The sequence below is a fragment of the Phasianus colchicus genome, chromosome 9 (assembly GCF_987193195.1).
Source record: "Phasianus colchicus chromosome 9, bPhaCol1.hap1.1, whole genome shotgun sequence".
Taxonomy (NCBI): domain Eukaryota; kingdom Metazoa; phylum Chordata; class Aves; order Galliformes; family Phasianidae; genus Phasianus; species Phasianus colchicus.
In genome coordinates, this window is record NC_143444.1 from 4,554,095 (window position 1) to 4,572,020 (window position 17,926).

Genomic DNA, 17,926 nt, shown 5'->3' on the forward strand with positions numbered 1-17,926 from the left:
TCCTTTGATACTGTGGCATCCACGTACTGCAGTAAAGTTCCACCATGGAATAGAGGAACCCAAATCTCAGGCTCACAAGCTGACCAGTTCTCAAACATCATTGGGTTGTTCTCGCAACCCTGGGTCTCACTGTCCAGGTTAACTGAATTTTTGTTTTTGTGTACTTCAAATCCAGAATGGCAAACCCCACCAACTTATTCCTCAGCTTGGTTAATAAAGTGCATGGATTTACCACCATGGGTTGCATGTCTTCAACATTTCTATCAACTGCCCTCAAATCTTTTACCAAAGCATAGCTCTTGCCAATCCAAAAAGTTATTTATTATTTCTTTTATCCTCCTTCAATCTTGTATCCGAAAAGGGCATTGCTTTACCCTGGCTAGGCTGACTCCCATCTATAACTTAACTTTTATTGAGTTGCACTGTTTTTTTGGTTTTTTTTTTGGCTCTGCCAGGCACTCCTGATGCCTGCAGTCCTGTGTATACCTGATTTAGGATTTACCTAACTTCTGGGGGTACAACATTGCTTTTGCCAGTTTGTGTTAAAGCCAGACCTAAAATTTTCAGTCAATTGGTCTTGCTTGACAATTAGCTCCAATTTTCTCTACTGAATTTAATCTCTACATTCAACTGTTCTAATACATCATGCCCAAGTAATGGTTTTGGAGAACCTGGTGTGTACAAGAATTTATGTATTCCTACTTGTTCTCCTAGCCTGTATTTAATTGGTCCCCCCAAAAAGTAACCTTCTCTTGCCAGTAGCTCCTACAACTATTTCAAAAATCATCTACGGGTAATAATTCTTGATGTAGCACAGGGTAAAAGCCACCCGTATCAGAAAGTAAACTCTTTACCCTGCTTCCCCAGCTGCCTTCGGTCCAGTGGGGGTGGAACTCTCCCTGAGCCCTTCCAGGCTCCCCCTTACCTCTTCTTCTAGGTAAGGACATCCCTGTTACACCTTGCTCAACTTTGCCTTCCTCAGCCTGTGTTTTTCCCAAACCCTTTTCACTTTCCAGACTTTCATCATTACTGAAATACAATGTTAGTAATTTCTGTTTCACTCCCTCCCCTCCCCAGGATTCCGGTGCTCACACTGGGACATCGGGTTTCCCGAGATCTCTGCAGATGACGGCTATTCTCACTCTCACTGTCCCGCCCCATCCCCATTCACAAGTCACACACCCTGCACAGTTACAGCGGGAAGCTCTCGCCCCCAGCTCTTTCTCTCACTCAGAGTTGTTCTTACAGACCGTGGGGGGGGGGGGGGGGGGGGGGGGGGCTAGTGCGGGGGATGTGTTCTCATGCAGACCCAAACTCTAATATCCCGAACTCACTGTTTTCCTTAACCTTTTTGCCGTTTTTTTTTGTTTGTTTTCCCCACAATTCCACTATTTGTACCCTCAGTTACATTTCCATGTACCATTAACAAATAGATTTCCACACAGCATCGAGACAGTTTCTACCACTCCCTTCAAAATCCACAAATCAAACAATACAGTTCTTCAATTTCCACAAACACCCAGCATTTGCTCTCATGATTAGAGTACTCAGTTATAAAACTGGTCTCATTCTTCCATTTATGTTCCTGGTTTCTTATCCAATATTCCCCCTGGCTCACCAGCAATATTTTTCCAGTGAGCCAAAATACAGCCCAGGGAGGTCTTCTTGGTATCACTTTAGACACTCTCTGTTGCATAACAGCCTCATACATGACATGACATAACATAATTTAACACTTTCACGACATAAACATTTAACAATCACAAAGACAGTGACAATAATCAGTACAATTTATCCTCAGGATCCTTCCTCTCTCTGCCTCCCTCCAGGGCCCAACCTTCCCTCTGTATTCATTTCCCACACTTGCATAGCTGCCCACCTCCTTCTCCAATAAACAACACATCAATGATAAACATCATTTCCATCCATGAGTAGAAATTAGGCCCTAGAAATTGATCTAATTGTTCTGCGACACTTATTGGATCCTCAATTAAGGAATTCTTCTTGAAAATCCTGACTTTTCTTCTAGTAAAAACAGCAGGCATTAGCATACCCTATTTCCCTTTGAGCTAAGGACACTGCCCTAAAGGATAAAGTGAAGTATTAGTAAGGTTAGTGTTAGAGAAAGGAAGGCTCTCTAGGTCCCATTCACATTACTCCAACTCGCTCAGTTAATCGAGAGTGCATCCTCTCTGTCTCTTGCATTGCTTTAGAAATCTAAGGGGGGAAGTTATCTAAGGGATCCCATTTATGATCTTTCTGCTTCTCTTTCCTTTTTCTTCTGAAGTTTGACTCCTCCTTGTGAGGAAGATTTTATTTTATTTTTTTTACTTCTTGCATCCATTAAGCGAGATAAGCCAATCCTGTTTCAGAAAAAGGAGTCAGTTTACTGATTACATATAAATACAAAGGCAGACAGGCCCATCTTCGTCAGACCCCTACTTTGGTCAAAATCATGAGTTTTCCCTGTAGTGGCTCTCTAGGCTATGTCTGTATACAGTATTTAAACATCTTTTCCCTGTTCTTTTCCCTGGTCTGGGGATTATTTTCCAAGCTTCTTTCCCAACGGGCTATCTCTAGGCACGAATTTGGGGACCCTTTTCCCTGTTCTACGGAGCTCCTATTCCCCATCCCTCCGGAATCCGATTCTTGGATTTGGGGCCAATCCCCCCGGAGCACCTCGCTCCGATTCTCAGATTCAATAGGGGTGTGCTGCTGCCACTTCGTCAAGTGCACAGGTACCGCACACCAACAGCTCCCTGCCGAGACTCACCCGAGTCTCCACCGACCCCCAAGGCAAGAATTAAATTCCCTTACCTTGGTCCATGCATGAAGTTACCGGGTCTCCAGGGGTCAAAGCACATGCCTGCCTGCCCCTTGGCTTTCACAGAGCCCGGCCTGTCTTTAACAGTCTCGGTTTCTTATCGGCCGTCCCAAGGAGTCACCTCGCCACCCAGACAGAACCTCTGAAATCAGCAGGGTGCACCTATCCTGTCCAGGGCAGTAGGGAGACCCTCAAAGAGGCGATAATTATCCCAGATGAGCCCCCAAATTGTTGGAAATATCCAAATAATTTTTCAGGACGGTTTCTCTGATAAAGCAAATTTTATTCGCAATTGCAATAGCGGGCCTCCTGCAAGCAGGAGAGCACAGAGAAAACAGTGTTACATCTTTTATCCCTACTGCCTGACGCTTATCTCTTTCCCCCCTGCTTCCTCATTGGCTGAGTACTGCAGGTTCGCACTCTTTCGCGACGCTTCACTAATCATACAAATACCAAGTAAACACAAATCCTTACCACCCAAACGCAAATATCTTAATTGGTTAATTGCCTTCTAACAATTGCTTTCTTAACAAGCATTTGGTCGTAACTTTCCGATGTCTGTTTTTTACAACATAAACATAAGCATAGCCTCTTAATTGTTCAATTACCCCCCCTAACATTTGTGCCCATTTTACACAGGGTCATTGTTCTGGTCATCCGTCTGTCCTTGTGTAGAGATAAGCTCGGAAGGAGGATAGAGGGGAATATTTTGGAGCCTGCATACGGCTCCAGAGTAGGACTGATTTGTGTAAAGGCCCTGACTCCTTGAAAGTATGTTAAATGTATTTTGCTTCTGCCGGTCGAATGAACAACATTACAATGTGTTTCCTAGTTCACAATACTATATCCACACTGTCTAGAACGTTTAAAATCTACAGCAGTTTTGTAGGAAATAATTTGTTAGGTAATTCGGTAATTATGTTTCTAAAAATGTTACTCACATGTATATGGTATTCTTACTTTCCGCATCAGTTATTTCTAAGGATATGTTACAGCTTAATTTTTTAGATCAGGAAAGTTGCCCTCTACCCTCGATGTTGTGGTGCAGGTGTCCAGCATTCCCTGACCTGTGTCAGTAACGCTGGCACTGTCATGTGCTGCATGGGGTCTCAGCAGCCTGAGCATGCTCTCACTGCTTGGCCAGGAGATGTTCCAGATGGACAACCTCTGCTCCTTCCTCGCCTCATCCCGAATTCTACGAATTGCTGGGAAAATTGGAGAATATCCATAGGTCTCCCCGTAGAGCTCTCTGCAATCTGGCAGTTTTGGTGTTTCTCCCAGAGGTTCTTTGAACAATTCCAGCACAGGCATAGCTATCTCGTCTTCTCCTCCCTTGCATTGCTGACTGGAGGAGTGGTGCTGCATTGACCTCCTCTGGACAGTGCGTGGTCTCGTTTTCTGCATCTTCTGGCACAGATGCAGGCAATGGCTCAAGGTGTCCTGCAGGCCCAGGACCAGCGCCCAGAAGAGAAGCTGAACGCACAGTTTCTGCTTCATCACACAGGGCAAGACATGCATTCTGCAGCTCTCCAGATGACTGTGCTGCAGTTCCTGTCTCAGCAATCTCTTCCACATTATGCTGTTCATCCCGCACTCCAGCATCCCAGGATAGGAGCTCTCCTGCCGCAGGAAAGAGGCCCTCCACCATCGATGTTGTGGTGCGGGTGTCCAGCATACCCTGAGCAATGTCAATAGCACTGGCACAGGCATGTGCTGCTTGGGGTCTTAGCAGCCTGAGCATGCTCATGTTTGGCCAGGAGATGGTCCAGCTGGACAACATCTGCTCCTTCCTCGCCTCATCCTGAATTCTCCAGATTGCTGGGTGAACCGGAGAACATCTGTAGGCCTCCTGGTTGACCCCTCTGGCATCTTGCAGACTCAGTGCTGCTCCCAGAGCTTGTCTAGAGACTTCAGGCACGGTGGTAGCAGTTACTTCTCTTTCTTCCCCCTCACACACTCTTGGGAACAGCACTGCATTATTGGCCACCTCTGGAGAGTGTGCAGCCTTGGGAGAATCTAGGTTACCTGCATCTTCAGGCACTAATGCAGGCAGGGGCTCCTTGTCTCGCTCTTTGCCACCTGCCTGCCCTTCTGGGCCCTTCTGAGCTGCTCTGGAAGATGGTGTAGTGGCAGCATGAGTGTCGCTGCTGCCCTCCTGAGCATCTCTCCAAGCTGCGTGGACCTTCCCAGCCTTGGTGGACAGCACCTGGGCCGTTCCTGCTGGTGGTCTCAGGGCGCCATGCACCCTGGAACTGCCAGCTGCACTTCGACGCTTGAGCTTGCGGCTGCAGCACAGCTCAGGGACACCACGCAGTTTTGTCTGGATCTGGCATGGCGAGGCCTGAGAACAGCTGAGACTTCCAGGGCTGGACCCTGGCTCCCAGGCCTTGCTGTCCCGTCCTGGACATGCAAGGTTCCCGGAGGTCTCGGGGCAAGGACTGGGAGTCTGCTGCCTCTAATGCCCACGGCACGTGCTCTGCCACTTGGAGAAGATGTGGAAGAGGCTGCTGCTGGCAGAGCAGGCAGCTTACAGATCCCAGAAGCTGCTGCTGCACGCCGGGGTGCAGCTGTTGGCAACCCTGCCCTCCTTAAGCGAGGCAGCAAGGGTGGCTGAGGCTGTCTGCTTTGGCCACTGGCACCGCCGCAGGTCACCAACACTGGAAACTCCCGCCTGCCCGCCTGCAAGAGAAGCTGAGGAGAAAGGCCGAGTGAGCGAGGTCCTTCCCGCTCGCGTTGCACGGAGCATCGAGGGCAGCCCTCAGCCCACGGGCAGCTGAGTGCAGAGGAGCTGAAGCAGAGGAGGGCTGGTCCCCACATGGCAGCCCCCACGGCACGGCAGCCCATTGTGGCAGCTCTGCACGCATGCCTGGGCAGCTGGCTGGGGGCCACCAGCAACGAGTTTCAGAGTGTGGTGAGGCAGCGTGTGCAGGACAGAGAGCTGTAGGCCAGGGGCAGAGGCAAGGCCCTGCCTGCGCGCCACCACTCCAGGTCTTCCCTGGGATGGTGGGCCTGGGTACGGCAGGGCATGCAGTGCTGCCGGCCTCTGTGCCGCTTCGTGGGCCATCTGAGCTGGGAAGCCCTCCCTGGGAAGGCTTTCTGCCCGGGGATGTACCCTGGCCATCCTCCTGTAGTCCTGTACTCAAGCACTTGGAGCTCTGTGCACCTCCTGTGGCCTTCGCAGGAATGTTGTGTGTGGTGTGGCAGCGGTACCTGTGGGGGCAGAGAGCTGTAGGCAAGGGGCAGGGCGGGCACCAGGCAAGGCCCTGCCTGCCACCAAGCACCGCAGCTTTCCCTGGGAGGGCTGGCCCGGGCACAGCAGGACTCTGTACATGGAGCTGCTCGCCGGGCCGCTCGGGCCCAGCAGGCCCTCCCTGGGACGGCTCTGCACTTGGAGACATAGATGGGCATGCTCAAGCTGTGTGGCCAGGATGTGGTCCTACTGGACAACATCTGCTCCTTCCTCGCCTCATCTCGGATTCTCCGGATCTCTGGGTGCACTGGAGGATATCCACATGCCACCCGTTGGTCTCTCTGGGATACGGCGATCTCGCGGCATCTCCCAGAGCTTGCGTGGACAATTTAGACACGGCCATAGCCGCTTGTTTCTTCTCCTTGTCCTCCCGCACACACTGACAGCAGGTATTCCTGCGTTGCACTGACCTCCTCCGGACAGTGTGCAGTCCCGAGAGGATCTGAGCTTTCTGCATACCGAGGCACTGATGCAGGCAAAGGCTCAGGGTGTCCTGCAGGCCCAGGTTCTGTGGCCAGAAGCGACGCTGAGCGCACGGCATCTGCCTCACACACGGCGGTGTGGAGAAGGAGGCGTGGGATGGAGGTGGCGAAGTCGCCAGCAGCGTGCCCAGCAGCAGCAGCGACTTCAAAGGCCGCCAGCGGCCCGGCCGAGCCCGGCCCTGCTGCTCTCCGCCCTCGGCCCTGGCAGTTAGTGCTGGCAGTTAGTGCTGGCAGTTAGTCCTGGTAGTTCATGCTGGCAGTTAGTGCTGGTAGTTAGTGCTGGCTGTGCTGGCAGTTAGTGCTGGCAGTTAGTTCTGGCAGTGCTGGCAGTTAGTGCTGTAGGCGCAGGCAGTGCTGGCAATGCTGGCAGTGCAGGCCGTGCAGGCAGTTTCACCAGCAGAGGTTTAGGTTGGAACACAGGAAATCCTGTGTACAGAAGGGCGTGTTAAGCACTGGAACAGGCTCCCCAGGGCGGTGGTTGAGTCACCGTCCCTGAATGTGTTTAAAATCCATTTGGATGTGGTGCTCGGGGACATGATTCAGCGGTGGGTAGTTAGAGTGAGGGTAGGATGGTTAGGTTGTGGTTGGACTTGATGATCTTGAAGGCCTTTTCCAACCTGAGCAATTCCACGATTCTATGACCTGCGTAACCCGAATTGAGGGCTATACGCTTTTTAGAAGGGATAGGCCAGGTAGGAGAGGTTGGGAATTGCCGCCTACGACAAAAAGAGGACAGACTGCAAAGAGCTGCCTCTGAGAAATAGTCAGGCACACGTGGGGAGCCTGTGGGTTAAAACCAGGGACGAGACCAACAAAAGACAGCTGGTGGTCGGGGAATACTACAGGCCACCAAATCAAGGGGAGCCTGTAGGTGTGACCTTCTTCCTTCAGCTGCAGGAGCTGTTGTGCTCCCAGACTCTGATCCCTCTGGGGGATTTCAACCACCCAGATACCTGCTGGGAAATGAACATGGCGAGCTAGCTGCAAGTGATCCAGGAGACTCCTGGAGCCCAATAATGGTAACTTTCTGGTACCGGACTTGGACAGGTCAGGACCAGAGGGGACCAGCTGGTCACCAGTGGTTGCCGAGTTTGGTGCTCATCCGTGCAGAGGAGGTGGTCGAAGACGTTAAGATTGGAGGCAGCCTGAGCTGCAGCAACCATGCCCTGGTTGAGCTTGCGATCTCCAGGAACATGGGCCTGGCAAAGAGTGGAGTCAAGACACTGAACTTCAGGAGAGTGAACTTCAGTGACCTGTTTAAGGAATGGTTGAATGAGATCTCCTAGGAAACTGTCCTTAGGCACAAAGGAACGGAACACAGCTGGCAGCACAGTTAAGAACATGCTTCTGAGAGCACGAGAGCTCTCCATCCCCCAGAAAAAGAAATCAGGCAGGGGTGGCAGGAAACTCAGCTCAGCTGAGCACGGGTCTGCTGGGAAGGCTGAGGGAAAAGAAGGAAGCAGTGGAAGTGGGGATAGGTGGCCAGGGAGGAACAGAGGGATGTTGTTTGGATGTGCAGGGATGGCATCGGGAGGGCCAAGGCGCAGACAGTATAAAGTTCAACAAGGGATGTGGAAAGAAAAAAATAATAATAAAAAAAAAGTGTTTGTTGAAGTACATTATGAGTAGCTGGCGCCAAGCATGGAAGGAGGGATGGGCAATCCTAATAGCCCAGAGCATATTCTGAAAACGTTGAGGGACCTTGATTCTTCTCTTGCCCAGAACCAACAGGCAGTATGCAACTGGGTAGCAGACTTAAGGGCAGAATACAAGTATCGCTGAAGAAGAGGGAAAGCAGTGGTTTGTGCAGTACTCGGGACACAGCTGGTCACACTCACAAGTACTATGGGCAGCCATGATTCTCAGGAGCCAGCATTATCTCCTCCTTGCAGGAGGAAGTAGGAAAATTATAAGAGCAGCTGGTTGAGGAGCAACAGCAGTGTCAGCAGGCAGAAGCACTGATGAAGTGCTTGGGGAGGGAAGAGGCCTTCTGCCTCTAGGCCAACTCTTAGACTACTGTAGGCAGCCCCGGCCCCACTTCCTTCCAAGACAACAAACATGAAGCCCAACCCACTCCCTTTAGGAGCTAAGGAAGGCACAGCCCCCCCTTGTAGCTGAACTATGCAATCAAGGGATTACAGCACCTGCAAACTCTCCTTGTAACTTTCCTGTATGGCCAGTGTGGGAGCCCTGTGGCAAATGGAGACTTAGAGTGGACTGCAGGCGTCTGGGTGCCGAGACTGCCCCTTCAGCAAAAGCGGCCCCAAATGTTTCAGAATTGATTACTGCCCTACGGGAACAGCCTCATCCCTTTCTGGCTGCCACTGATGCCTAAGACAGCTGTTTTATGGTCCCCTTGAGGAAGGTGGAGGACAATCAATTTGCATTTACTTGGAGGGAGTGCAATGCACAGTCACCCGATTACCCCAGGGGTACAGACACTCGCCCACTCTGGCGCTCGGAGCATTGGCACGGAGGCTGGAGAAGCTCACGTTGGACCACGGTGTCTGGGTTTGTCTGTATACCGATGACATCCTCATATGGGGGAATGATGATGTCAACGTAGGGAATACCCAAGCCTGCGCAGTGAGACACCTGAGGAGCCCTGAGCCAGCCGGGACACTTTGGTCTCCTCTCAGTAGGTGCCTGGCTGTGCTCGCACCCCTACAGACACACCGGTGCTCTCCCACCAGGGCTGCCCCTTTCACAGCCCCTCACCCCGATCATCACAGCCCACCTCACACACACACCGGCTCAGCCAGCTCACACTTTGCAAGTCACAAATCACTCTCCCTTGCACGCCCACGCTCTCTGCACTTGCTGCCACCACCGACACATGGATCCATTGCCCCGTGCTCTGAGCCCAGTAGTCGCACTCAGAGACCAACCATGCACGAGTGCACAGATGAGACAGCACTCAGGCAGGATAGAATAAAGATAGCATTTAATCAGAATTCTATGTTGACAAGATGGAATCAGAATTCTGCATTGACAAGTTGGAATCAAAATTCTTCACTGACATGATGGAATCAGAATTCTACATTGACAGGATGGAATCAATCTCTGGGGAGCTGCCTGGTGTTTACAGCCTCGTGCCTCTCCTCTCGCTGTCCCCTGATGCAGCTGCAGGTGCAAACCCTGCGCAGAGCCCGGAGCACACTCCTGATGACAGCTGGCATCCGGCGGCGAGCTGCTGTGTGTGGTGCGGCTGTGGTACCTGTGGGGGACAGAGAGCTGTAGGCAAGGGGCAGAGGCGAGCTCCTGCCTGCCACCCACCACCATGGAATTTCCCTGGGAGGACTGGCCTGGATATGGCAGCGCATGGAACGCTGTCAGCCTCCATGCCACTTGGTGGGCCATCTGAGCTTGACAGGTCCCTCCCTGGGATTGTTTTCTGTCTGGGGACGTACCTGGGCCATCCTCCGGTGCATCTCTGAAGCACACGGAGCTCTGTGCACGTTCTTCAGCCTCTGCAGAAACCTGTGTGAAGAGAACAAAACCACACACCTGTAATACCACTGGCTGTTGATGGTGTGGGTGCCAGGGGTCCAGGGGAGGGATCCCCTTTCCAGGCCCCTTTGATTGAAGGCAAGGCAGGAATAACAGAGGGGCTGTCCACCCTAATGCATGGAGCTGGTTGGAAAGGAGACAGCATCTCCAGGCATCTCCCCACAGCGCACACTCCAGGCACCACTCCTGCCTCTGCCTCCAATTCATGCCTGGTGCTGACCTTGCTCACCTCATGCTGAGGGCCCACATCTTCTGCTCCCTCACATGCTGACACATGCTCCTCAGTCATGGGATCTGCAGCTACAGATGAAGCTGAAGAAATGGCCTCCACCTCACCAGATGGCTCATCAGATGTGCTGGATGTGATGCTGACTGCCTCTGATGCAGCATCTTCCTCAGAGTCACATCCCCAGTCTTCCTCCACATTCTCCAGTGTTGAAGGGCAAGGACAGGAGGGCGGGTGCATGCCCTCATCTCTCACTGCATTGTCTCTGGCATCCAGCGTGCCCTCAGCAGTGCTGGCAGCACTGTCGCTGTCATCACTGGACTCTTCCAGTATAACTGACAGTCTAACAGTCCACTTTCTGGAGTCACCAGAGTCAAGAAACCCATCCCGTGATGTCGTGGGCCAGATACCTGGCGTGCCCTGAAGAGCGCCAACATTATTGAATGTGTCACCTCTTGCCTGGAGCCTTCGCTGCCTGGGGCTTCTCACATTCCTTGGCCAGGAAATATTCCAGTGTGACAACATCTGCTCGTTTCTGTCCTCCTCACGAATTCTCCGCATTGCTGGGATCATAGGAGAGTACCCAGAGGGCTCCCTGTTGATCTCGCTGGGATCTGGCAGTCTCCGTGCTTCTCCCAGACCTTGTCCGGAGGATTCAGGCATGGCCATAGCTGATTCTTCTCTTTCTCCTCCCTCGGACATTGGCAAGGGGAGCGATACTGCATCAGTCTCCTCTGCAGAGCTTGCAGCCTCGGAAGAATCTGAGCTTTCTGCATCTTCCAGCACTGATGCAGGTAAAGGCTCAAGGTGCCCTGCAGGCCCTGGCTCAGCATCCAGAAGAGATGGTGAACACACAGTGCGTACCTCATCAGATGGGGCAAGAGATGCAACTTGCAGGGTGCCAGATGACTGTCCTGCCGTTTCTATCTCTGCAGCCTCTTCCAACTCTAGCTGCGAGTCCTGGACTATAACACCTCTGGCTGAGGAATCATCAGAAGCAGAAAACTGGCCCTCAGCCCTCGATGTCACACTGCAGACGCTCAGCGTGTCCTGAGCACTGTCAGCTGCACTGGCACTGTCTTCTGTTGCTTGGGGCCTTAGCAGCGGGGGCACGCTCATGCTATTTGGCCAGGAGATGTTCCAGTGTGGCAGCATCTGGTCCTTCTTTGCCTCATCCCGGATTCTCTGGATTGCTGGGTGAACTGGAGGATATCCATATGCCTCCCCGTAGACCTCTCTGGGATCTTGCAACCTCTGTTCTTCTCCCAGAGACTGGTTGGAGAATTCAGGCATGGTGCTAGCCGTTTCTTCTTCTTCTCCCTCGCATGCTCTCCAGAAAAAAGGTGCTGCATTGGCCTCCTCTGGAAAGTATTCAGCCTTGGAAGAAGTTGAGTGTTCCCCATCTTCAGGACCTGTTACAGCCAAAGCCTCAAGGTGTCCTCCAGGCCCAGGGTCCGCAGCCAGAAGAGAAGCCGAAGGCATGCTGCCTGCCTCATCAGGTGAGGCAAGAGATGCGCTCCGCAGTTTGCCAGGTGAACATCCTGCGGATTCCCTCTCAGCAGTCTCTTCTAATTCTTGCAGCTCAACCTGCACTCCAGCATCCCTGGTTCGGGAACCACCAGAGGCAGGAATCTGAGCCTCAGCCCTCGATGTCGCGGAGCGTACGCCCAGGTTTCCCTGAGCAGTGTTGGCAGCACTGGGCCTGGGCACGCTCACAGAGTTTGCCCACCGTGTGTTGCAACTGGACAACATCTGCGGTGTGTGCTGAGGTCTCGGGGCAAGTACTGGGAGTCTGCTGCCTCTAATGGGTCTGGCATGCCGAGGCACGAGAACAGTTGAGGGGACTTCCAGGGCTGGACCCCGGCTCTCAGCCCCTGCTGTCCCGTCCTGGACATGCAAGGTTCCCGGAGGTCTCGGGGCAAGGACTGGGAGTCTGCTGCCCCTGATGCCCACGGCACGTGCTCTGCCACTTGGAGATGCTGTGGAAGAGGCTGCCGCTGGCAGAGCAGGCAGCTTGCAGACCCCAGAAGCTGCTGCTGCACGCCTGGGTGCTGCTGCCGGCAGCCCCGCCCGCCTTAAGCGAGGCAGCAAGGGTGGCTGAGGCTGTCTGCTTTGGCCACTGGCACCGCCGCCGGTCGCCGACTCCAGGAACTGCCGCCCGCCCGCCTGCAAGAGAAGCCGAGGAGAAAGGCCGAGTGAGCGCGGTCCTCGCCGCTCGCGCCGCACGCAGCACCGAGGGCAGCGCTCAGCCCGCGGGCGGCTGCCGCCCCGCTCCCCACAGCCGCACCGGCACAGGGCGGTCCCCACGCGGCGCGGGAAGACGTCCGGCCCCGCCTCCCTCGGGCTCCCTACCTGTGCGCGGCGGCTCCCGGAGGCCCGCGCGCTCTCCGGGCCGGGCAGCGGCGGCAGACGGACGCCGCGGAGGGACGAGCCCGGGCTCCGGCCGCCCGGCGGCACCACCTGCGGGGAGAAGGAGAACCGGGATGGAGGCGGCGAAGGCGCGGCCGGCGTCCCCCGCGGCGGCGACTTCGACGGCCGCCGGCGGCCCGGCCGAGCCCGAGCGCCTCCCTCCCCGGCCCGCACCTGTCGGCGGTCGCGCACGCGTGGCAGCCCCGCGTCGGGCTGGCGGTCGTCCTTCTTCTCCCGCTCCTCGCTCATCGCCGCGTCCTCGCGCAGACGCTCGGTCGCACGCACCCGGGGGAGCCGCGTCCTCCTCGCGGAGCCGCTCTCCCGAGAGTGAGCGGCACTCTCTCCGGGGGACTCCGGCCCCTCGCGGCGGCCCCGCGTCACAATGGCCTTGGGGCGCGACGCCGGCCCGCGTCACAGAGCCCCGGCGGGTTCCGCAGCGCACTGCGGCAGCCCTCCGCGCCCGCCTGGGCAGCCGGCTGCCCGGGGCTCGGCGTCGTCCTGATGACGGCGGGCCACTGGCGGCACGTCGCGGCAGCGTGTGGGGCACGGAGCGCTGCAGGCAGGGGCCGCTGCAGGCTCTCCCTGGGACGGTGGGCCTGGATACGGCGGGGCACGCAGTGCTGCCGGCCTCCGTGCTGCTTCGTGGCCGTCTGAGCTGGGTAGGCCCTCCCTGGGATGGCTTGCACGCCCTCGCTCTCTGCACTTGCTGCCACCACCGACACACGGATCCATTGCCCCGTGCTCTGAGCCCAGCACTCAACCAGGAGAGAATAAAGACAACACTGAATCAGAATTTTACATCTACAGGACTGAGTTTGTCATCCCTGGGAGCTGCCTGGTGTTTGCAGCTTCGTGCCTCTCCTCTCGCTGTCCCCCGATGCAGCTGCAGGTGCAAACCCTGCACAGAGCAGGGAGCCCACTCCTGATGACAGCTGGCATCCGGCGGCGAGCCGCTGTGTGTGGTGCGGCAGTGGTACCTGTGGGGGACAGAGAGCTGTAGGCAAGGGGCAGAGGCGAGGCCCTGCCTGCACTGTACACAGGTTTTCCCTGGGAAAATGAGCCTGCATATGGCAGGGCGCACACCGCTGCTGGCCTCCGTGCCAGTTGGTGGGACATTTGAGCTGGGCAGGCCCTCCCTGGGATGGCTTTCTGTCTGGGGACGTCCCTAGGCCATCCTCCGGTGCCTCTCTGAAGCACCTGGGGCTCTGTGCAGGTCCTCTGTCCTCTGCAGAAACCTTGGCAGCATGTGGTCTGGCAGCGGTTGCTATGGGAGACAGATAGCAATAGGCAAGGGGCAGGGTGGGCACCAGGCAAGGACCTGCGTGCTCCCCTAGCACAGCTTTTCCCTGGGAGGGAAAGCTGTCCTGGGCACAGCAGAATGGTGCGCATGGAGTGCTGCCAGCCTCCGAGCTGCTCACAAGGCTGATCAGGCTCAGCAGGCTCTCCATTTGGGGACATATCTGGGACATCTTCTGATGTCTCTCTGATACGACTGGAGTTCTGTGCACCTCCTCTGGCCTCTGCGGAAACCTGTGAGGGGAGAGCAAAACCAGCCCTGTAGGTTCCTTGCCAGCAATACTCCAAGTTCCAGGTTATCTTCTCCTGGTTTGTCAATCATGCCCCTCACATGAAGGTAAGCCGGGGGTTATGGATGTCCATCTTTCTGCATGGAGCTGGATGGAAAGAAGACAGTACCAGGCATCTCCCCACAGTGCACACTCCAGTACAGCTCCTGTCTTTGCCTTCATTTCACACTTGGTCCTGACCACATGGACTTCCCTCACCTTGTGCTTGAAATTGACTGTACTTTCTGCTCCTTTGCATGCAGATGAATGTCCCTCAGGTCTGGGTCCTGCAGCCACAGGGGAAGCTGAAGGCATGGTCTTCATCTCACCATATGAAGAACCAGAAATGCTTGGTGGCACACTGGCTGCCTCAGCAGCTTCTTCCTCATGGCTGTCTTCCCATTCTTCTTCCACACCCTCCACAGTATCAGGGCAAAAACAGGAGAGTGTGGGCGTGCTCTCAGCCATCACTGCAGTGTTCCTGGTATCCATATCCAGCATGCCGTGATCAGTGCTGGCATCGCTGGCAGCACTGTCAATGGTCTCTTACTGTGTGTACTTAATTCTAATATCCTGGCTTTGGGAAGCACAAGATGCAGGGAAGTGGCCATCCACCCTCGATGTCATGTTGCAGAGGTCCAGCATGCCCCAAGCAGTGTCGGCAGCACTGGCCCCGTCATCTGCTGCTTGGAGCACGAGAAGCATGGGCGTGCCCACACTGTATGGCTCAGACACGATCCTTACAGTGGACTACAGGCATCTGGAGGCCAAGACTGCCCCTTCAGCAAAAGCTGCCCCAAATGTTTCAGAATTGATTACTGCCCTACAGGAACAGGCTCATCCCTTTCTGACTGCCATTGATGCCTAAGACAGCTGTTTTATGGTCCCCTTGAAGAAGGTGGAGGACAATCAATTTTGCATTTACTTGGAGGGAGTGCAATGCACAGTCACCTGATTACCCCAGGGGTACAGACACTCGCCCACTCTGGCGCTTGGAGCATAGGCACAGAAGCTGGAGAAGCTCACGTTGGACCACGGTGTCCGGATTTATCTGTATACTGATGATATCCTCATAAGGGGGAATGATGATGTCAATGTAGGGAATACCCAAGCCTTTGCAGTGAGACACCTGAGGAGCCCTGATCCAGCTGGGACACTCCTGGTCTCCTCTAGGTAGGTGTCTGGCCGTGCCACCCACCACCATGGAATTTCCCTGGGAGGACTGGCCTGGATATGGCAGCGCATGGAACGCTGTCAGCCTCCATGCCACTTGGTGGGCCATCTGAGCTTGACAGGTCCCTCCCTGGGATTGTTTTCTGTCTGGGGATGTACCTGGGCCATCCTCCGGTGCATCTCTGAAGCACACGGAGCTCTGTGCACGTTCTTCAGCCTCTGCAGAAACCTGTGTGAAGAGAACAAAACCACACACCTGTATGCCACTGGCTGGTGATGGTGTGGGTGCCAGGGGTCCAGGGGAGGGATCCCCTTTCCAGGCCCTTTGATTGAAGGCAAGGCAGGAATAACAGAGAGGCTGTCCACCCTAATGCATGGAGCTGGTTGGAAAGGAGACAGCATCTCCAGGCATCTCCCCACAGCGCACACTCCAGGCACCACTCCTGCCTCTGCCTCCAATTCATGCCTGGTGCTGACCTTGCTCACCTCATGCTGAGGGCCCACATCTTCTGCTCCCTCACATGCTGACACATGCTCCTCAGTCATGGGATCTGCAGCTACAGATGAAGCTGAAGAAATGGCCTCCACCTCACCAGATGGCTCATCGGATGTGCTGGATGTGATGCTGACTGCCTCTGATGCAGCATCTTCCTCAGAGTCACATCCCCAGTCTTCCTCCACATTCTCCAGTGTTGAAGGGCAAGGACAGGAGGGCGGGTGCATGCCCTCATCTCTCACTGCATTGTCTCTGGCATCCAGCGTGCCCTCAGCAGTGCTGGCAGCACTGTCGCTGTCATCACTGGACTCTTCCAGTATAACTGGCAGTCTAACAGTCCACTTTCTGGAGTCACCAGAGTCAAGAAACCAGTTACCAGCCCGGGATGTCGTGGGCCAGATACCTGGCATGCCCTGACGAGCGCCAACATTATTGAATGCGTCACCTCTTGCCTGGAGCCTTCGCTGCCTGGGGATTCTCACATTCCTTGGCCAGGAAATATTCCAGTGTGACAACATCTGCTCGTTTCTGTCCTCCTCACGAATTCTCCGCATTGCTGGGATCATAGGAGAGTACCCAGAGGGCTCCCTGTTGATCTCGCTGGGATCTGGCAGTCTCCGTGCTTCTCCCAGACCTTGTCCGGAGGATTCAGGCATGGCTATAGCTGATTCTTCTCTTTCTCCTCCCTCGGACATTGGCAAGGGGAGCGATACTGCATCAGTCTCCTCTGCAGAGCTTGCAGCCTCGGAAGAATCTGAGCTTTCTGCATCTTCCAGCACTGAGGCAGGTAAAGGCTCAAGGTGCCCTGCAGGCCCTGGCTCAGCATCCAGAAGAGATGGTGAACACACAGTGTGTACCTCATCAGATGGGGCAAGAGATGCAACTTGCAGGGTGCCAGATGACTGTCCTGCCGTTTCTATCTCTGCAGCCTCTTCCAACTCTAGCTGCGAGTCCTGGACTATAACACCTCTGGCTGAGGAATCATCAGAAGCAGAAAACTGGCCCTCAGCCCTCGATGTCACACTGCAGACGCTCAGCGTGCCCTGAGCACTGTCAGCTGCACTGGCACTGTCTTCTGTTGCTTGGGGCCTTAGCAGCGGGGGCACGCTCATGCTATTTGGCCAGGAGATGTTCCAGTGTGGCAGCATCTGGTCCTTCTTCGCCTCATCCCGGATTCTCTGGATTGCTGGGTGAACTGGAGGATATCCATATGCCTCCCCGTAGACCTCTCTGGGATCTTGCAACCTCTGTTCTTCTCCCAGAGACTGGTTGGAGAATTCAGGCATGGTGCTAGCCGTTTCTTCTTCTTCTCCCTCGCATGCTCTCCAGAAAAAAGGTGCTGCATTGGCCTTCGGGAACCACCAGAGGCAGGAATCTGAGCCTCAGCCCTCGATGTCGCGGAGCGTACGCCCAGGTTTCCCTGAGCAGTGTTGGCAGCACTGGGCCTGGGCACTCTCACAGAGTTTGCCCACCGTGTGTTGCAACTGGACAACATCTGCGGTGTGTGCTGAGGTCTCGGGGCAAGTACTGGGAGTCTGCTGCCTCTAATGCCACGTCCTCCTCGCCGAGCCACTCTCCCGAGAGTATGTAGATTTTCCTATTTAAACTTACACATTCACAGTCTAAATGCAAAGACTGACTGTGAAATATCACTTTGTTTAATTACCCTAAGTTTGCACATTGACTAGTGAGGCAAACAAAATGAAGCATTCCAAAACTGTGCTTATCAGAATGTTAAAATATCTTTCAAATTAAGATGGCGTATGAGAATTGGCCTTTTGATCTTTGAAACTACTCACCACTTACAAAGAAAAGGAAGCTATAACTGGAAAAACGGGTTATTTCTTTATCAAGGAGTTTAGATCCTCAAAAAGGCACCAAGTAGAGCTTTTTAATTAAGCTTGCTAAACAAATGCCTAATCTTTCTGTGCGAGTATTTGTTTTGCAGTAAGCAGCCCTTTTTGCCCTTCTTAAACATTGACTCATATCAG

At 54.4% G+C, this 17,926-nt stretch overlaps 2 protein-coding genes across 2 annotated transcripts; both read right to left on the reverse strand.

Annotated features, from left to right (window-relative positions):
• Positions 1-9,612: 9,612 nt before the first annotated feature.
• On the reverse strand, positions 9,613-12,950 carry LOC149916767 (uncharacterized). Its single transcript, XM_090145865.1, has 4 exons — positions 12,233-12,950; positions 10,296-12,091; positions 9,967-10,036; positions 9,613-9,773 (listed from the first exon to the last, which is right to left on the reverse strand). The coding sequence occupies exons 1-4, from the start codon at positions 12,948-12,950 to the stop codon at positions 9,613-9,615; spliced, it is 2,745 nt and encodes a 914-aa protein (XP_090001991.1).
• A 128-nt stretch (positions 12,951-13,078) lies between these two features.
• Positions 13,079-17,350, reverse strand: LOC149916768 (uncharacterized). Its single transcript, XM_090145866.1, has 4 exons — positions 15,926-17,350; positions 15,599-15,668; positions 13,738-13,866; positions 13,079-13,407 (listed from the first exon to the last, which is right to left on the reverse strand). The coding sequence occupies exons 1-4, from the start codon at positions 17,219-17,221 to the stop codon at positions 13,079-13,081; spliced, it is 1,824 nt and encodes a 607-aa protein (XP_090001992.1). The 5' UTR covers positions 17,222-17,350.
• Positions 17,351-17,926: the final 576 nt, after the last annotated feature.